Source organism: Chrysochloris asiatica, unplaced genomic scaffold (assembly GCF_000296735.1).
Source record: "Chrysochloris asiatica unplaced genomic scaffold, ChrAsi1.0 scaffold00016, whole genome shotgun sequence".
NCBI classification, from domain to species: domain Eukaryota; kingdom Metazoa; phylum Chordata; class Mammalia; order Afrosoricida; family Chrysochloridae; genus Chrysochloris; species Chrysochloris asiatica.
In genome coordinates this window covers 13,580,774-13,601,990 of record NW_006408534.1, presented here as the reverse complement: position 1 = coordinate 13,601,990, position 21,217 = coordinate 13,580,774, and the positions used below count along the sequence as shown (strand labels likewise).

The 21,217-nt window shown below is 48.0% G+C and overlaps 1 protein-coding gene across 4 annotated transcripts in view; it reads right to left on the bottom strand.

Moving 5' to 3' along the window:
• Nucleotides 1–21,217, bottom strand: part of OTOF (otoferlin) — a 141,660-nt gene that overhangs the window by 55,607 nt on the left and 64,836 nt on the right. For 3 of the 4 annotated variants that reach the window (XM_006835217.1, XM_006835216.1, XM_006835219.1), the window contains exons 4-5: nt 11,449–11,548; nt 8,816–8,997 (exon numbers count right to left, since the gene is read on the bottom strand). In XM_006835217.1, coding sequence (XP_006835280.1) covers nt 8,816–8,997; nt 11,449–11,548 — 282 coding nt within the window. Of the gene's footprint in view, nt 1–1,411; nt 1,457–8,815; nt 8,998–11,448; nt 11,549–21,217 lie in introns of all 4 variants that reach the window. The other variant, XM_006835218.1, reaches the window with a different exon arrangement.

The following is a 21,217-nucleotide window of genomic DNA, read 5'->3' as shown; positions in this document are numbered from 1 at the left end:
ATAATGAAATTCTTGGCTGTTACTCTAAAAGTTGATGGTTGTAACCTATCCATCTGCACTGGAAGTGAAGATGAAAAACCACTTGCCATGGAGTCAATTCCAACTCAGCCTAGAAAATCTTGTGGGGCAGTTCTCCTCTGCTACATGGAGTTGCTATGAGCTGAAGATTAACCTGAAGGTGCCCAGCAACAACAACAGTACTGATGAGCCAGCATTTATTGTGGGCCTGCTATGTGCTCATCCAATGAGGTAGCTCTTACTGCAGCTACAGCCAAAGTACTGAGGCCAGTGTGAGTTCCTGAGGAGCAGGGGAACTGGAAGTCAGGAAGGGCTGTGTTTGGAGAATGAAAGGAAAACAGGCAAGTGTTCAAGAACTCCTGGGTCTATTATGAAACCTGGGCTGGAAGTCAGATTCCCTGTGTTTTAGTCCCAGCTCTACCCCGTAGCCTGGAGCAAGGTGCTTCTCCTCTGGGCACTCAGATTTAGCATCTGTAAGAGATGGGGTGGGACCCTCTCTTGTATAGTAGCCCTGACCACTACTGCCTTTGTGAAAGGCCTGTGATGCCAAAAGAGTCCCCAACTGGAAAATATGCTAATGAGACCGCCCTTAACAACTCGACACCTGAGCCTTTCCAGTCTTTCTTGGCTGGCTCCTCACATCTGGAATTCCCTCCTTTTATAAAATCAAACTGCTGTGGAGTCAGCTCTGACTTATGCTAGCCCATGTGTGTCAGAGTAGAACTGTGCTCCATAGGGGTTTTCAATGACTGACTTTTTGGAAGGAGATCCCTAAGTGCCTCTGGGTAGACTCAGCCACCAACTTTTTGGTTAGCTGCTGAGGGCATTAACCATTTGCATTGTGCAGGGCCTCCTCTCCTTTCCTCCTGATCTCTCCTTCACCAAGAAGCCCCAGTAAGTACCATCAGAGGGTGAGTGGTTGTCTTTCTTTAGCTTTCTGGGTCTTTAGGCTCTGGGCACACCTTGCAGCCACACAGACTTCAGAATCATCCTCTGCGACCTACAGGACTGTGTGTCCTAACTCTGGGGGGCCAGGTCTCTTGGCTTCTTGTGTCTTTACCATTCCTTTGCCCTCAGGCACACCTTCCCTCACAGGGAAGCCCAAGGGGGTAGAGGGGATTGGGGAGTGACAAGGAAAGTAGAGGAGGAATTTAAGACACTGAAAGGAGGGAGGGTCACCCTGAGTGGAAACCAGAAGGTCCTGCCATCTGCCCAGCCCCACCCAAGCACCTCCCTGTCCCTCACCCTCATGGTTAAATGGAAAGGCCATTGGCCATGTGCTGGCTCCATCAGGACAGCCCACTCTTTAGCCCGCCATCCACAACCCTCTAACCCATTCTTCTGCCCTCACAGGGTGCACCCCACAGGCTGCGCCCTGACCTGGGACACCTACTTGTGCTCGCCATCTCTGCCTCCCTTGGTCTTCTCTCTGCCTTTGCTGAGTCGGGGGGGAGAAATGAGGAGACAAGGGGATGTATGTGAGACGGTGTGACCTAAAGACATTTGAAGTCTTAGCCCTTGACCCTGCTGATCCTCCCCCTCCCCAGGAGCCTACTTGTCCAAAGACTCCCTAAGCCCCTTACTATAGCAGGCCAGAAACCAACCATATGTCATAGAGTCAACTCTGTGTCCATCAGAGCAGAGCTGTGATCCATAGGGTTTTCAATGACTGATTTTTCAGAAAGTAGATCACCAAGTCTTTCTTCTGAGAAAACTCTGAGTGAACTTGAATCTCTGATCTTTTGCTAGCAGCCGAACATGTTAATTGTTTGCATCACCCCGAGACTCCACAGCAGGTTGAACAGGTGCCTGAGGAGAGAGCTGGGATCCAGTGACCCCAGCTGCTACCTTAAGCAGAGATGGGGAGAGCTCACAGGAGTGGGGTTGAGTGGTCACTGTCCTACCCCCATGCCCTGAAGAACTTGGAGCCCAGGTGAGGGAGGAGGCCTCAGGGTATCAGCTAATATCCTCTACTCTGGTGATTTTCAGAATGTGAGTTACACCTTCCTCAGGGGACAGTGGTTGGATAAGCCTGGCCACCCTCCAGGCCTGGGCCACCCTGCACCTGCCTCCATCTCTTCCTTTGACTCCAGTTCTGAGGGTGGAAACTTCCAGTTCTGAGAGCTTTCAGGAGTAGGGCTGGGCCTGCTCTGAGAGGGGCATGGTTGCTAGGAAGACTCTGCCTGCAGCCCCAGGAAGAAAGGTGGGGTGGGCAGTAAGAATAACTACTGCTATGGCAGAGGTGTGGGTGGAGGCTGGGGAAGAACAATGTTCCCAGAAAACCTTCTGGAAAGTTCCCTGATGCTATGGTAGTAAGGATGAAGAAAAGAAAAGGTGTGAGCTTTTTTGTCCTTTCCTTGCCCTCGGTCCTGACACAGACTGATCAGGTAGACATGACTCCATGCCCCCACAGCTCAGGACACCAAGGTCTAGATGTATCACAGCTTTACCTCTACTTTAGCCAGGTAACCTCTATGTTTGGCAAGCAGGTCAGTTTGTAATTCAGAAGAGTGAACACTAACCAGATCTCTGCTGCTAAAACTAGCTGAGACCACTGAGAAGAGAAAAGCTCACTGCTCAGCAACACTGCCTGTCCCTGTGCTCCATGGGACTGGTCAGGAATGCTGCCCCATTAGGACGCTCCGGCACTGTGAGGCTTTGAGAGTGAATTTTGTTATCAAAAAGAACTCTGTGACTGAAAAGTTTGAGGCTCCCCCACCTCCTCAAGCCCCAACACAAAGGAACCCTAGGGACAGTGCATTAGCTAGCTACAGGCAAGGGTAGAGCAGGAAGGTGGAGTTTGTGTACCTGAGAGTAAAATCGGATGCTTTGTATTTGTGGGGGGTCTCCTTGGAAATTACAAAGAGGTGTCAGCATATACCCCACATGGCACGTGATCTTTCCTGCATGCTTGCCCTGCCTCTCCTCACATATATAACTCCTATTAGTACTATTAATACGTGATTGTTGTTAGTTGTTGCCAAGTGAGCTCACAGTTCATGCTAACCTTGTGCTGAAAGGGACAACATCCCCATGATTAGTTGTGGGTCAGACTATTGTGATTCATAGGATTTTTACGGACTGATGTTCAGAAGTACATCTCCAGGCCTTTCTTACCTTAGTCTAGAAACTCTACTAAACCCTGTTCAACAGCATCTAGTAAACTAGTTGCCAGTAAGCTGATGTTTCTCATGGTGACCCCATGTGTGTCAGAGTAGATGTGTACTTCTTGGCTGATTTTGTCAGAAGTAGATGACGAGGCTTTTTTTCTACTATTAATGTAACTGCTCATAATACCTGATATACTGCTGCTAATACCTGCTGAGTTTATGCTTCAAACTTTAATATGCCTATCCTGATTGAATCCTCAGCAGGGAGATATTATTATTATCCTATTTTCCAAATGAGAAAGCGGAGGCTCAGACTGCCTGTAGTCACTGAAGTGGAATTTGGCCTCATGCTCCATCCATGTTATTATATGACTTCTCCATGATGTCCTGAGTGAACCTGAATTTCTAGCCAGGGCCCACATATGTGTTGGAAGTGACCAGGCTTGGCTTGCTCTAGTGTTTCCTCTCTGTGAACACCAGTCTCTTGTCTTCACTTTTACTCCAGCTCTCCCTCAAGCTCCCATAGTTCTTGCTCACTAAAAAGCCACAGAGCAGGAGGATCAATATGGCAACCCATATTGATCAGAAGAAGCAACTGGTTAGATGAAGAATCTCTGCCCTAGCAACTCTTCATCCCCAAACCTCAGCATGGCCAGCTGACCCTGGCTTCCTTATTCTGTGAAGAGAGCCACAGAAGAATTTTCTAGCTCTCCCAAGGGGCCATAGGAACAGATAAAGCAATACTCTGGGGGTGAGGCTGGGAGTACTTCACTTCATGTTCATGCACACATGCTTATATAGGCCCCAACGCTGTGTGCACCTCTTTCAGAATGTCCCAGTCATGCACACGTGCCCAGGTACCCTTGAATTCGGGCACAAGAAGGAGTACTTCTGCTGGGTACCCCCATTGGAATGGAAAGATGGTGCATATGGAGAAAAAGAAAAGGGACCCCTTGCCCAAGATGAAACTCAGGAAAGAGGAGCCCAGGGATAACCCCTGTAGCCCCCAGGGACATTAGAAAGGGGGCTGGGAAGCAGATGGAGATCAGGAGAGCCAGACCAGATGGAGAAATGAGTAGGGGCCAGGAGCAGATTTTATAGCTCAGAGGCAAGAGTTAAGCTGAGGCTCCTTCTTTTGTCTTCTGTAAGATGTGGCTCCTAGAGAAAGCAGCAGCAGCAGAACCCAGCAGTGTGGTGTGCAGCTCCCTGATGGTGGGCAGGAATGTGGATGTGTGCATGTGCAGGGCAGAGTCTCCTTTTTCATAGACTGGGGCTGGGGGATGGATTCTGACATCTTAAGAGTCCAGAACCCTGACTTTGTGCTCCCAGAAATGGTATTCCTGTGGAGTTCCTAACTCAGTGCTTCTCTGCAACAACAGCCTGCGGAGATGAAGGGAGAGACCCCTAACACTACCCACAGGGCTCAGGGTAGACAAAGTTGGGGTGGGAGTAAAGTTTGTGAAAAGGAAGGAAGCAAAATAACATGGATCAAACACTCATTTGTATTATTATTTGTGTTATAATCTTATTGAATCCTAAATCCCTGTACATTTCAGTAATTGCTATCTTATAGATAGGAGAGTAGGGTTAAGAGAAGCTGGGATTTGAGCCTAATTTTCCTCCTGGCATATTTCATGACTGGGGAAATTTTGCAGAGAGCTGATAGAAATAGTGACCCCTGGTTTGGACTCAAGGGCTACAGAAGGAGGAACAGCAACTCGGAGCATCTAGGAGAGATGGGAGGAAAAGGTTAACAGATAGCGGTTGGGAGGTGGGTATAGGGGACTGTGCCAAGCAGAGCTGCCAGCATCCATGTTCCCATGGGGGGACTTCAGGGCAGATATAGAAAACTTGGCAGTGGGTGGTCTTAAGAAGGAGTATCTGTAGAGGTAGGGCCAAGGCTCCTTCCTGTCTGTGGCCCTCACAGGAGCTGAGAAAGGCTTGACACACACCTTGTTTGGCAGCAAACTGACTCTTGGAGTGAGGACAGGATGGATGGAATCCTGAGGAAGCAGAACAAGGCAGGGTGGGGCTGAGGTAGAGGAAAGGTGTGGGGTCTCCTTAGCCTTGTTTTGCTGTCTATGGAAGAGTCCCACCTTGCTCAGGGTCTGCCTGGGTTGAGGATGTTTGCTGTCCATTCACCTTGCCTGATCCTCCCCCCTGTCCCCACACACTTATTTGACAAGGAGAAACAGCAAAGTCTCACCTCAACCACATAGACCAAGATGACCAGATGAAACACTGCTACTTGTCAGCAACAAGCTGGCTATGGGCTGAAGGGAAAACAAGAGGGGTATCTTGCACCTTGATCTACAAAGGGACTGGCCTTCTCAAGGGCAGATAGAGGGCAGAGGAAGAAGACACAGGAGAAGCCAAGAACTTGGACCATGACTTGGGGTCAGAGGCTAGGAACAAGCACCCCTTCCTTCCCCTTTCTGGGAACAGGAATCTTCCTGAGTGGTCAAGTATCTTCTGAAGGGCTCTGGCCCAGAAGACAGTGGCTTTCTCCCTGAGCCCAGAGCTGACTGTGGTGACACATAACACCTAGGACTGTGAAGTCAGTTACTGGTTTCCCTTGGAACCAACTGAGGAGAAGTCCATATTCCCTAAATCAGTGCTACCTCCTCCTCACGAGCAAATGGTTCTTGCCTCACCCACTCACATCCTTAGAGTTTTCTCAACCATGTCCTCTTCTCCAGGCCTGTGTGCTGCAGACCTAGACCTGGGAGGGTGATGTGTGGCAACAACACCCACGGCCAAGGTGCTCACAGGGCCCAAGTACACACTCTCCCACAGCCGCTCAGTGCAGGGCAGTGGTGCCTAAATTCCTAATCACTGGGATTGTTGCCCTGGGCAGTGGCCACAAGAAGGTGGGGGAGGTGGGAAAGTCAGGCCCTGTTGTCATGAAGGGTGGGAGGAGCCTCTCTAGCTCCATATTCTGGAAGATCTGGAATCTAAGCACCTTATCTTGCTTAATCTAGACCACATCCTCTCACCATCCCTCCATCAACACTCTGACCCACTCTTGTTGTTGTTGTTAGATGCCATCGAGTCAGTGCTGACTCATAGTGACCTTATGCACGGCAGAACGAAACACGGCCCGATCCTGGGCCAACCTCACTACTGCTACCATGCTTGAGTCCATCGATGCTGCCACTTGGCCAATCCATCTTGTTGGGGGTCTTCCTCCTTTTCTCTGATCCTCCACCTTATCAAACATGATCTCCTTCTCCAGTGACTGGTCCCTCCTGACACTAAGTCCAAAGTATGAGAGACGAAGTTTGGCCATCTTGTCCTCCAAGGAGCACTTTGGCTATACTTTTTCCAAAACGGATCTATTGGTTCTTTTGGCAGCCCATGGCACCTTCAATATTCTCCTCCAACACCATAACTCAAAAGCACTCTTGTAGGACTGAGCAATTGAGCTCCGCATTTCCTGAGCTTCAGCTACCCCAGATAGGGTGATTATCTTGGTTGTCAGGAGCTCCAAGGAGAGTCGGAGGGAAGTCAGATGTCGACCTGCTCAGCTATTCATGCTACCAACCCAGAGGGCTACCAACTTGCCCAAAGTCACTCAGCTAGTTAGTGGCATAGCCAGCCCAAGACTTCATAGAACCAAGCTGTCCTAATTCCAGGCCAGTGTACCTTCTCAACCTTGTGCTCAGAAAGTTCTTTCTAAGAGCCATCTGTGGCCTCTGAACCAGTCCTCTGCCAAGTTCTTTTCTATGTAGAGACAGAGGATGGGGACCAGGGGGTTCCCACTGTGACAGGGATGCTCTTTATAAATGACCATCCAGTATCCCCTCACTCCTCACCTGATTCCTGACCCTATGCTTTATCCAGATACAAAGAAATTCTTTGTTACCAGCCCTTATGTGGGGCAGCCCTTGGCATCTCAGTTACAATCTGCTCCTGCATGATCCCTTTGGGTCTCCCGACAGCTTAGTGGAGGGGATGGGGAAGGAGGGTGCTTGTTACTCAGGCCTCCACTTTACAGGTGAGGAGGGAGTCAGAGAGGCTATGAGACTTGCCTAGGGTTATATGGATGTTAATAGGCAGAGATAGGACTTTCTGAGGCCAAATTGCACACTCCACTCCTCCTAAAAGAGAACCCAACATCTAAGGACAGGCTCTAAGCTAGCTTGGGCTAATGCTACCCAACCACCAGGGCTGGCCTGAAGAAGAAATTCTAGCCATATTTGCTGCAGGTTACTTTTACCTTTGTTGTTGTTGTGTCGAGTCGGTTCCAACCCATAGCGACCCTGTACAGGGTTTCCGAGGGTGTAAATCTTTACGGGAGTAGAAAGCCTCATCTTTCTCCCGCGGAGCGGCTGGTAGTTTCGAACCGCTGACCTTAAGGTTCGCAGCCTGGTAGCATAGTGGTTACGAATCGGGCTGCGAACCTTAAGGTCAGCGGTTCGAAACTACCAGCTGCTCCGCGGGAGAAAGATGGGGCTTTCTACTCCCGTAAAGATTTACACGCTCGGAAACCCTGTACAGGGTCGCTATGGGTCGGAACCGACTCGACGGCACTTAACAACAACAACAACTTTTACTTTATTACTATTACTCTTTCTACCTGGTTCCCAGAGTTTCCAAAGCTTGTGTGTGTGCATATGTATGCATGTTTATGTATGTGTACTTGTGTTTGCAGGAGTCCTGGTGTGGTGCTGTGGGTTAATGCGCCAGACTGCAAAGCCGTTTGAACTGCCAGGTCAGCAGTTCAAGCTCACCAGCTACTCCTCGAAAACCCTCTACAGGGTCGCTATGGATTGGTATTGACTTGACGGCACTTAACAACAACACTTGTGTTTACATGTGTGTATATGTGTGTGTAAGGGACAATGCAAGTGAAAAGAAGAAACACATGTTCGTCCAATGAAAGTATATCAATTCAAGCATGCTAATTTAGAATCTGGTTTTGCAAAACAGGGACTGAATTATAAATTGTACTTGGAAAGGAAGAGGTGGGAGGAGATTAGAGGGAGCTGTTTCCAATGACATCAGAACATCCCCTTCCCTCCAAATATATTCAAGTCCTCCCAATTTCACCCACTGACTTAAGCTGCAGTTTCCATATTACTCCCAATGGTCTAGAAAGTTACAGGCAGCGTGTGACTAGCCTAAATTCTGTCCTCTGGGCTCTAAGAGTAATATAATTCCATTTCCTTTTTCTTTTTTCTCCCAAATAGAGCAATTACTATGAGCAGACCTGTCATTTCTGTATGTGGAGGTGCGAGTGGGGAGTTAGGAAGAACATCTGTCTGAGGACAAGGTGCCTGGATGCTTCCCCCTGAACAGAAAAGAGCCAGGCCCCAGCTAGGACCTCAGACTTCCCTGCCGTAGAAGGAAGCCTCTGCTTTCTCTTAGGTTTCACTGGGCTACCGAAGCTGGCCTCGCACCTGCTGGTCTTCTACTGGGGACTCCTGCTGCCCACGTCTCCCTTCCCACCTCATGTGAGCTCTCAACCTCCCAGAATGTTGCCTGCCTCAGTCTCCCTACTGACTGCCCCTATGAGCTCCAGGGTGGGGGATGGAGTAGGCTGTAGATTCACCACCTGCCTCTTTTCTGTGTCTCCAGAAACTCAGCCCTTATTCTGATTCCAGCCAGAGTTGGAGGGACCCATGAACAGGACCAGGACCCAGGCTCCTCCTGCAGTGGGCAGCTAGATGGGCCCAGCCTGTTACCTCCGGAAGTTCTTCTCGGCCAGTGTCCGGGAGCTGGGACGGGAACCTGGGAGCAGCCCATCTGTTTCCTGGCTGTCTTTTTCTTCCTCTTGAAGAGATTCATCCCCCAGGAAGTCTCCATCATCCCAGGAGCCCACTGTGCCATCTGTGGTCTGATACCGGATCTCCACACACAGGCTGGTCTAGGGAGAGAGTCAGGGAGGTGAGCTTCCAAGATGACAGTACCAATTATAATCCTGTATAGTCCACCGATTTATGATGTTTGCCAACTTCCATCACACCCTCATCTCATTGGAAGAAGACAAGATGGGTATCATCTCCCCATTTTGCAGATGTAAATAGAGAGTCTCAGAAAGATTAAGTGACACTGCACTTGGCTCTACTTCTACCTGGTGTCGCAAGTGGGGGTCCTCTGTGAACAGCTGAGCCTGTACCAGGGTGGCTGTCCCCTCCTTGTCCTCGGTACCTCAGAACCAGGGCTGACTTGACCTGACCTCATCTTCTGGTGCTTATTAGAAATGTGACTATGGAGCTGAGTGTCCTCTAGGACACCCCTTAAAGCTTGGTGAAGTCAGCATTTCTTTCTACTTATCCCCCACAGTCCTTCTACCCTAGAGAGGAAGGGAGCTTGGATGTTGCCTAGTTTTCCTTTGGGGAAAGCTAAGGCTCCAAACTTAAGGCCAGGCTTGTTGTTAAGTGCCGTAGAGTTGGTTCCGAATTATAGAGACTCTGTATAGGGTTTCTGAGGAGTGGCTGGTGAGCTTGAACCACCAACTTTGCAGTTCAAACCGACCTTGCAATCCAGCGTGTTAATCCGCAGGCCACCCTTCCCTCGGGACTTCAGGGCTAGGGTTAGCAACTGAGAATTCTGATTGCCCTTCTTGCTCTGTGTCCTCAGGCAACTTGCCTCCTCTCAACTCTGGTTTCACCCCAAGCATAGGGAACACTCATTTCCTCAGCCTACCTGGGTGCTGGTAGGGCTCTACAGTGGTCACAGGGTGGCTTGTTCCTCAACCCAGGGCAGGAAGTCTTCACTGAGCACTAGGACTTCCTAATGAGTGGGCTTAGATTTCCCAAGGTAGGGGACCGAGCACACATTATCTGAACCCCTGCCATCCCAGATAGCTAATGCAAACTCATTGGATCCACTCAGAACTTCAACTTACCCTATTTGACATCTCTGGGAGATGAAGTGACTTGCCCGAAGTCACACAGCCAGGAAGTGCTGGAGCTGGGATTTGAGCCCAACCTGCCTGACTCCACACCCTATGCTGGGTCCCAATGTGGCCCCTCTAGGTATGACTGAGTATATTGTGATGGCAAAGTGCTGCTCTGGAACTGGGAGCCCTGGGTCCCAGTTCTGGCTCTGCCATTGACCAGCTGGGTGATCTTGGCCAAATCCATTCCTTGCTTAGGACTTTGGTGTTTCCCTGTATAAAATGGGTAGCAGTGGAAGGGTTAGGTTATCTGTAAGTCCTTTTCTCCATTGAAATTTTAAATCGGATTCTGGGAATCCAGAATCCTTTGCTGTTAGTCCCTGCCCATTTCCCTAGCTTTCTCTCTGATCTCTTATTCTCCACACTATTATTTTCCTCTCTCAGGTTTCCATGTTTTCTTCTAAGCTTCCCATTTCCACTCATACCTGTAGCTTGTTCTGTATCCCCTTACCCCTGTTGTGGCCTGTGTGTGGCCTGCCTGAGAAGCCCCAAATGTACCTGCTCTCAGCAAGAGGGTGTCTTGAGAAGCCAAGACTGTGGGAGTTGTGCTCTGGCTTTCCCTTGCTGTTGTCATGCCTTCTGCAGTGGTTTCTGCTGTTTATTCTGAGGCTATTCCACAGGGCCGTACAGTACCAAGATCTGGGTGCAGAAACCTTGATTTTACATATAGGAAATGTGAGGTCAGGAGGTAATAGCTAACAATGTTATTTCACACATTTATCGAGCATTTACTATGCATTTGCTGTTCTAAGCACTTTCTGTATACTCTCATTTCATCCTCAGAGTAATCCTATGAGGTAGCTACTGTAAGTTCGCTCACTTTGCACATGCATGCAGTGGGCCTGAGTTAGTGAGTGGCTTATGACCCTGGGGTATGTTTCTCATCACGATGCCAAACTGCCCATGAGTGCTCTCCAATGAGTTCACATGGACCAATGAGCTAGAGGAGAGGCCTGATAATCAGACTGGTTCATTTCCTTCCTTTGTTATAACAAGTATAAAGAGTCCTTGAAATGGGCAGTAGTGCATGTGTGTTCATGCTGATACTGCTGGGGTGGGATGTGACAAATGGTATAAGAAATGAGGTAGGTGCCCTCACAGTCTCCAGTCTCACAGAGGAGCCGAGTCAAACACACACAGTGGAGATGATGCACAGGAACGGTCAGTAGGGCACAATCGGCCTTTGGATGATCAGAGAAGACTTGTTAGTGATTCCTGAGCTGGTCTCAAGTAGATGTCTGGTCTCCCTTGGCTGTTTGGAGACCTGGGAGACTTCCACCTACCCGACCTAACCTCACCTTCTTGAGGAGTGCTCTCCAAGCTGTCTTGTATGTGAGTGGGAGGGAGGTGAAGTGGGCTCCCAAGTGATCTCATAATGATAAAGCCCAGGTACTCTTTGGACAAGGGCACACCCACCTTGATGACAGCGTTATTGTCATCGATCAATGTGTCAGTCACCTCCACGCGGTTCTCCTCCACCACCTTCTGCAGCACCATGCGGAAGGTCCCGATTAGCCTGTGGACAGTAGAGATGGAGGGTGGTTTTACATGAAGAGGCTAGAGTGACAAAGGTGACACCCAAGAGGCTGATTGGCAGGGGAGAGACAGGCTAGTTGGAGGGAGGGAGGGCTTGCTTAGGCTGTAGGCTGAGGTTTGGACTGGCGTTGGAGAAGGTGGCTGATCCCAACCAGGGCAGTATGCTCATGAGGGTACATGGCTTCTTCTTTTTTTTAATTAAAGTTTTTATTGTGAATTGAGTGACAGTTTACATGGGAGAACATCAGTTTTACACTCATCTTATTGTATTTTGTTTCATTGCAATGATTACAATCACCTGCATGCATCATCAATCAACAGTACTTGCTTCTAGTCCCTCTGAGTTTTTGTTGTTTTTCAGATGTACACAAAAACACTCAGGAATATATAATCGTTTAAATAACCAAAGGGCACATTCTGCAAGCCTGCCTCCTGGCTGCAAGTACACAGCCTTTCTCTTCCCATGAGTCTAGAATCCTCAGCTGCTCTATCTCTCCATCGTCTCTGCATCTATCTTTGGTGTCGCTGCTTCTCTGGATAGGGTCTCACATTTGGCTCCTGTTCTTCTCCCTTGATGGTCCTAGGGTCCTCTGTTCCTGGACTATAAGATTAAGTACTCCTCCCACCTTTTTCTTACAAAACTTTTACCTCTGCAGTTGTGACAATCATAACTAGTCATGATAACAATTACTCACTATTGAATCATAAGGATCTTATCCCCATCTCCTTTCACCAAACCCATCTAGACAAGATGAAAACTATTCAATGGGGATTCTACCTTCCCTCCGACACTCTGAAACTAAATTCCCTCTTGAAAACTTGTAAGCCAGTCACTTTGTGCTTTTATAGCACCCCCATTTTGGGTAGCCAGTGTCTAAGTTGCCCGTCCCTATCAACCCTGTATACAGAGGGGAAGGATTGATCCTTCCCTCTCAGTTGGTATTTTGATTGACTACATCCATAAATATAGGTCAAGTTCATCATATTATAGCAATTTACTTTTCTTTCCTTTATCAAAAATTTTTTTATCTTCCCCTAGTTGAGTTATGACCATCAAGTCATCAAGGCTAGGTCAAATGGGTACTATCTGCAAGTATGGGTGTTCTTGTGCATCTCCCCTCACTTCATATCAGCTGGATACTTCACTTTCAGCTCTAGCCCTCTGATGCTATGCCCTTGACCATGGGCTCAGGAGTCCTAGGTCTCAACACACTTTGGGCCAACCAGTCCTGCTCTCTCTCATGTCCAGGTTGACTATTGGATGTGGTCGAACTCAGGCCAGCCCATATCTTCATTGTTGCCTTTCTCTCACTTTCACTCACCAGTAAACCAATGTGGTCGCCAGCAAGCTTACATGCCTTCTTCTCATGTGTTCCCTTTGAGTTTCAGTCTTGGAGGAGGGTTTGTCCTGAAGGAACCCTTGCTTTGATGGCTTGCCAGTGAACAACTTGCTTGTTCTTGTAATAGCCAATCAGACTGCCATTTTTGTTTTTGATTTTTCCTGCTCGTCTTTCTTTCAATAAGTCTCTTCTGTTCCTCTAGCTGCTCCAGGCTGGTATGCATGTCCTTTCAAGTGAGAATGGCCCACCTCAGAAGGTTCTGGATGGGGCTCAGGATTCCACCTGGGGTCCTATATACTACAAAGTCTCTGCAAGAAGCCTATCTCACTGGGCAAGTTCTAGAACTCCTTTTAGGTATTCCAACGAATTATAGGTTGAAAACAGGCTTACAAGTTTTCTGTAACTGTATTTCCTGATATTCCTTTCTATTCCACTCAAGTGTCTATTTTACAGTATAGGCAAGGGAAAACAATATTCATATGACAGCCAAGACATTATTTTCCCTCTTTTACCCATTCAGGTTATGCCTTAATCCCTGTATCATGGAGCCCTGTTTTTCCAGGGTTGAGCATACATCACTATTTACTTCTGTCCCGTTTAGCCCATGCAAACCTGCCTCAGTGTTCGCTTATTTACCTTGTTTTTCCATTCCCTCACCCTTCTTGTATATTGCCCTCCCCAACATCGGAACTATGATGTGTTTATCCCCTACCCTGTGCTCTACCATCCCCCATCCCGACCCCCCGGTAACCAACAAAGATTTTTTTCCCCCCTTTTGGTATAGGTATCTTCCCTTAAGCTTTTACAATAATGGTCTTATGCAATATTTGTCCTTTGGTGACTGACTAATTTTACTCAGCATAAAGTCCTCAAGGTTCATTCATGTTATGCAGTGGCTTGCAGCTTCCTTGGTATTCTTCAAGGTAGCCTAATGTCCCATTGTGTGTATATACCACAGTTTGTTTATCCATTCTTCCATTGATGGGCACTTAGGCTGCCTCCACCTTTTTGTTATTGTGAATAGTGCTGTGATAAACTTTGGTGTGCATATATCTACTGGTGTATTGGCTCGTATTTCTTGTGGATATATATAGAGGAATTGCTGGATCATAAGGTATTTCTGGTGTGGCGCTGTGGGTTAATGTGCCAGACTGCATAGCCGTTTACCAGACTGCATAGCCGTTTGAACTGCAAGGTCGGTGGTTCAAGCTCACCAGCTGCTCCTCAGAAATTCTATACAGGGTCGCTATGGGTTGGAACCTACTTGACGGCATTTCACAACAAGAAGGTATTTCTATTTCTATTTCCAACTTTATGGGAGAAGCACCATACTGTTTTCCAGAGTGGCTGGACCATTTTGCATTCCCATCAGCAATGTAGGAGGGTCCTAGTCTCTCCACATCCTCACCAGTATTTATTGTCCTCTGCTTTTTTGAACTTTGCTATTATTGTTAGTGTGAGATGATATCTCATTGTTTAGATTTGCATATCTCTAATTGCTAATGATTGTGAACATTTCTTCATACATATGTTGGCTGCTTGAATGTCTTCCTTGATAAAGTGTCTGTTCATGTCCTGTGCCCAGGGTACATGACTTCTTACAACTGTGTATGTTTGTATGTGTGGGACCCATTTCCCTGGGAGAACTCTGAGGTGGCAATGCCACTCCATGTTTGGGAGGGGTTGGTGATCACATACTAGGGTTCAAGCTATGATGGAGGAGCCTTGTGCTTCTTGGGCATGTGGAGTTGGGGTTCAGCTGAGCCTCTGCAAAGCATTTGCCAGATGCCCAGTGTGGAGGCTGTTGGAGAAGGGCCTGAAACTTCTATATAAGTAGCTTCTCTCCCTTCTACCTCTCTCACCATGACCAAGGTCTCTACCCTTACCAACACCACTCATTACCCATCCCCTGTTCAGTCAGTAATGAATGATACCCACATTTGCAACCTGCAATCTCTTTGAGGGCAAGGACCCATCTGATTTCAGATTCCTCTCATAATCCTTAGTAACATGGCAGGGGAGAATCAGCACAGTGTGGGGGTAAGAGTACAGTTGTGCAGTCAGAGGGACTGGGATTTGAAACCACATCTTACTCTGAGTGACCAGATGCATAGGCAACTTATTTAAGCTCCCTGAATCTCAGTTTGCTCACAAGAGGGGCAAATACCATCTAGTTCATATAATTGTTGTTTAGAGAACAAAATGAGATAGCCTATGTAATGTTCTACTCAGAGTCCCTAGCATGTAACCAATACTCCCAAGGCTGTACAGTCATCTTTAGTGTGGTGTTCTGCAGTGTGAGCCTCTTGAGAGCAGAGACCATGCATTCTGTTGCTATTTTATATTTACATTGTGAAGTTTGGACAGTGAATACGGAAAACCATAGAAGAATTGATGTATTTGAGTTGTGGTGCTGGAGAAGAATATTAAAAGTACCACGGACTTCCAGAAGAACAAATAAATCTGTGTTTTAAGAAGTACAACCACAATGCTCCTTAGGCGCCAGGATGGCCAGACTTTGTCTCTCAGACTTAATTTTCTGGAAGCCACCACATCCAAACCTAAAGCTTGGACAGTTATGTCAAGGGGAGAAGTCCTGGATAGGGGACCAGGAGCCTTTGTTCTCGACTCTCAATTTTGTCTTTATAAAATGAGGAGGCTGGACTCTTAGCTTCTGTCATGTTCATATAGTTTTCTTGCAGCCAAACGTCAGCAAAAACAGAGTCACCTGGAAAGCTTGTTAAAACAATTTACTGAGGCCGACCCAGTGGTGTGTTGAAAAGTTTAACAAGTGGCTCTGGGGGAAAAAGTCCTGATTTGTAGCTTTTGCCAAATAGAAGTAGTGGTGTAAGTATCCTGCTGTGGCCAGTTTCAAGCTACCTACATGAAATCACAGAACTCAGAGTTGGGAACAGATGCACAATGTCTGCTCTCAGGAGCCAGTAAGAGCCCAATTCAGCATGCTACTACCCCTACTCCCAGGGTTTCTGACTCCGCAGGTTTTTATTGCCAAGTTTGCAGGTCATGCTGCTCCTGGCCTGGGGCGCACACTTTGAGCATAGCTTTGTCTTCATAATATGAGGGGGGTGGGCTCTTTAGTTTTGCACTGTATAGACATTCTAATAATAAAAGGCACTGCTCTATGATGGTCCAGTCCTTCGTTCTTTGATAAGAAGTCTTTGTGGTACAGTGGGTTAAGCGTTGAGCTTCTAACAGAAAGGATGGCAGTTTGAACCTAGCAGCTGCTCTCAGGAGAAAGATGAGGCAGTCTGCTTCTGTAAAGATTACAGCATTAGGAGCCCTATGGGGCAGTTCTATCCTGTCCTATAACGTTGCTATAAATCAAAACTGACTTGATGGTAAAAGCTTTGGTTTTGGCTTTGTCTGTTGTGTAGTACCATCAAGTCGGTTCCAACTCAAAGCAATCCCGTATAGGGTTTCTGAGGAGCAGCTGCTGAGTTTGAACGGCTGACCTTGTAGTTCAAAGTGACCTTGCAGTCCAGCACTTGCCCCATAATGTCTGGTTGTTTTTGTTTTTGCTATTTTGTTAAATGCCATTGAGTCATTTCACAGTGTCTGGTTAGGATTTGTCAAACATCTGTTGAATGCAGGCACACTTCTTTCTATATAAGAAGGCTCAGAACTGCAGAGAGCCCCAAGGACCAGAGAGGATACTGCAATGTGACAAGACACCCTCAGGGGGCAGAAAGGAGCTGCTACCCTGCAAGTGCTCAGAGAAGCCTTTGGTGTCTTCTAGGCTTAACTTGCCATAGAATCTCAGACCTTGGACTTGGGAAGGGACTGAGAGGGGAGCTCTTCCACCATTCCTTCACGGAGGAATTCCTTAACTTCCTTGAAACATGTGTTCAAGCCTCTGTTAGACATCCCCAGTGACGAGGGTCTTCCTATTCCAATATTACTCTTACTGCGATCTCCTTCTGCACCTGCTGCAATCATATAGCATGCTGACGTTTGCCTCCTGGCAACCCCCTGGCTCCTGACATACTGTCCACACAAACAGATGACATGGCACCCCTAAAGGCAGGCATTGTAGACAGTGGAAAGAGCCTGGGCTGGGAGTTAAACAGATGTGGGTTCACCAAGCATAGTCTAAGGGGAGACCAACCCTGCGAAGGCCCTCCTATATAGCTACCACCTGGTAGCTGTGAGACTCTGCACTAGTTATCCACCTCTCTGAGCCTTGCTTTTTTCACCTCCTCAAGGAAGGTAAAACCACCCCTTTCCTGGACTTTCATGTGAAATTTCTTTGACTTGTGGCTCCCCAGCCCCCCAGCACTGTTTGGGGATCTCCATATGGCGAGCCTATACAGGGCTGGTCTCTTGCAGGATGAAACTCAGCCAGCAGACTATCCTCCTGTCCCCAGTTCTGAGCAGCTTTACAGAGACAGAAACTGTTTGTGACCCATAGCATGGGGCTGGGAAATGGGAGCTTGCAAGGCCCAAGGAATCAACTTATCACACCCCTGGGGTGAGCTTCTTATTGTAGTTAGTTGCAGTCAGTTATAAGGATTCAACGTGACTCCACGTACAACAGAGCCTGGCTGGTCCTGTGCCACTTCATTGTCATTGCTATGCTCCATTGTTGTGGCCATTGTGTGTTTTGAATGCCTTGTAGTGTAGGGGGCTTATCCTCCCATTCTACAATATTCTATTATGCTCCAGAGGGTTTTCATTGGCTAATTTTCGGAAGTAGCCCTTCAGGTCTTTCTTCCTACTCCTTCTTAGTTTGGAAACTCCACTGAAACCTGTCTATTGTGGGTGATCCTGCTGGTATTTGAAATCCTGGCAGCCTAGCTTCCAGCATCACAGCAACGTGCAGGCTACCACAGTGCAGCTCACTGACAGATACATAGCTTGAGGGGCTTGAATTCCAATAGTTCTCCCAAACCAATCCCAAATAAAAAAGTAATATTCCTTGAAATAGATGATTGTCATATTTCAGTCTTATGTAATATGTGAAGAAATGGCATTTTTGCAGAACTTTGCTCTTTTTCATAGGTCTGTAACATACCACACCAGGAGTCCTGGTGTGGTGCAGTGGGCTAATGTATCAGACTGCAAAGTCATTTGAACTGCAAGGTTGGTGGTTCAAGCTCACCAGCTGCTCCTTGGAAACCCTATACAGGGTCGTTATGGGTTGGAATTGACTCGACGGCACTTAACAACAACATACCACCTTGGAGTCCTGGTGTGGTGCTGTAGGATAAGCACTGAACTGCAAGGTTGGTTTGAACTACAAAGTTGGCAGTTCAAACTTAGCAGTTGCTCCTCGAAAACTCTATACAGGGTAGCTATGAGTCAGAACCAACTCTATGGCAGCTAACAACAACAACAATGTACCACCTAAGGAAAAGCACAGTGTTTGCTATGCCATGACATGCTTCTAACCAGAATGCTGCCCCTGAGCATCTGCTGTTTAGACACCCTCTGGGAGAAGGGCCAGGTGTAGGCAGGGCAACTCCCAAGTTCTTGTGGTGATCCTTGCTATTGTTTTTAAGTGCTGTCAGGTCAGTGCCAACTCATAGTGACTCTGTATAGGGTTTCTGAGGAGCGGTTGCCAGGTTTGAACCGACAACCTTTTGGTTAGTCCAGTGTTTACCCTACAGGGCCACACCAGGATGCCTGTGGTGACCCTAGAGGTCACCTTTTGCATTCCCCTGGGGGAATACCTGGCAGGATATCTAGGAGGGTGGGGCTCCAGGAGCAACCATGAAAGGGTGGGCTTTTGCGCCCTGAAAAGTGGAAATGTGACACCCTCAGATGCTCTTTCCCCTCCCTTTTACTCACATGGTGTCCCTTCCACTCACTCCTGATTGACAGAGAAGTAGGTGGGAAAGAAGTCTCATGAGTCAGCACTTGTCCCTCACTGTCAGCCTCATAAACCTATCAGCCATCTGAATGTTCTTTCCTCAAACTCTTCCCTACCTACTGTTACTGCAGCAACCTGATGAGATTAGTGTTATTAGCCAGTCCGTTTCACAGATGAGGAAACTGAGGCTCAGAGAAATGACCCAGGGCACCTGATCCCATACCTGGAAATTTCTCCACCGCAACCCAGTAGGGCTCTTTCCTAAGTGTCCTGGATGGACAGAGAGTCAAACTCTATCTCAGTCTGGCCTGTTTGCAGCTACTACTAACTGACACACTTGCCAGGGCATACCTAAACCATCTCAAGAGGTTTGGGAGCTTAGGACCAGCATCTTCTGACTGCTTGCCAGTTTGTCTTTTCTTCCGATAGCTTGTTTCTACACCATGGTGATGCTCTGGGTTCAGGACATCTGAGTTATAAACTGGATTTGAGGCTGCTGTGGGACCTGAGGCACGGTCCCTATGTTTTCCCCTGGCTGAAGTGAAGGGTCTGTGGGACCTAACCTTGAATCTTCTGACCATCTCAAGTCACCCTGTTACAAAGAGGGCATGCCCCACAGAGCGCACATCTACGCAGTGGCCAGGCAGGCTGTGCACATAAGATTCCCAGGGAATCAGGCAGCAGGGAGGAGGCCTTGGGTGCAGACAGACCCACAGACTGACCACAATAGAGTGGCAACTGGGCACCGGGACCTTGTCAATAATTCATAGCTTTCCCCTGGGAGCTGGTGTCAAGTGCCCCAGCCCCAGTCAGGTCTCCACTATTTTCCTGGCTCCTGAATTATTCAGGGACCCCTGTCATCATCCACAGCCAGGAGACTAGGCAGGTGAGCTAGGTCACCCCCCTCAAGGGTTCCAGACCTCTGCCCCAACATCTCTTCCCCTGGGCTCTAAAAGGAGGACCTTGTGGCTCTAAAAGGAGGAACTTGTTGACGGTGGCACAGGGACCTGTGGGTCTCTTGGTCCCTGACTCTTTCTTCACAAGGAGTCTCCTTCTCCTGGCAGCCCCTAGAGGCACTGGGTGAGTAGGCAGTTTCCAGCTGGTCTCTGAAATGGATGTCAATGGGATCAGGGCCATAGATTCTGTCTCTCATGCCATAGTCCTCAGCCTCTATTGTGTGCCATGCATCATAGCAAGCAGTGGGTAGGGCTCAAAGGTTGCTAACTAAGCACAATGCACGCCCCAGAGAGGCTCCTCTCAGGTCAGCTATCTCCTGAGAAGGAGCCTGCCTGGAGATGAGTGGACCACAGTGGAAATGGAGAGTCGGTTGCAGGCTAACACCAGGCGGAGGACGGAGATCCTCACTGAAGCTGAACCCTGACTCCAGGAGCAGGAGATTGAACCCTACCTGACTCCAGTCCCTCCAAGCTGTGTTGAGATGAACCCTCTCTAGGTTCTGCCTGACTCTGCAGCCAGGCTGCCCCAGAAATGCAGCCTTCTCTCTCACCAGGCCCAGGTCTCCTCTGTTGGGGCTGCCTGCCTTCTCTTAAGTGGAAAAGGAGCCCATGTGGATAGGTGTTGGACTGCTAAATGCAAAGTTAGGGCTTCAAAAGCTGCTTCTTGGGAGAGATGAGGCTGTCTGCTCCTGGAAAGATTTATAGTCTGGGAAACTCTCTTCAGTGTCACTGTGCATTGGAATTGACGCAATGACAGTGGGTTTGTTTGCTTGTTTGGCTTTCCTAAGTGGAGGGACTGCGGGTAGGAAGAGAAGAGTTAATAACCATACCACATTATCACCAGTCTCCCCTCTCTCTGAAACTAACTGAAGTCTTAAGTTTCAGCATACTCACAGTTAAGGTAGTCGGTTTCCCAAACAATGCTTCTGATTGACTTATAGCAGTTTAGATGTTTTCAAGGCTTTCTGGCATTTTCAGTGTTTAGTCTAGCAGCTTGCATTGTAAAGGATCTAACAATCTATTCTTTCCTGCCCTTAGTTTCTACCATCTCTGCTAGTCTTTTATTACTCTGGCTTCTGGCAGTTACAGAGGAGTAGGAAAAGGAGGTAGAAGACATGCGTCGTAAGTCCCGGCTCTACCCAGCTTACCTCAGTAGCCTGAGACTCAGTTTCCCCTCTGGCATAGAAAGGTTAGACTGGCCAAGCTCTAAGGCTCCTGTGAACTCTAGCATCCATGTCTGGGTCCCTTCTGGGTTCCTGGATGTCTTTCTTGGCCCTCAGTTCCCAATTCTGCTTTCTCTACCACCTCCACTTCCAACTCTATGCAGTCCCTTCTCTTATTCTTATTTCTTTTGTCCTTGAAGGCCACCATGGTTTCTGACCCCAGGGAAGAAGGGACTTCATCCTAGGGCTCCTGGTGGGATGTGTCTCACCAGCTTCTCTCTCTCTCTCTCTCTCTTTTTTTTTTTTCTTAAATGTTTTATTGTGAATTATGTGATAGTTTGCATGAGAGAACATTAGTTT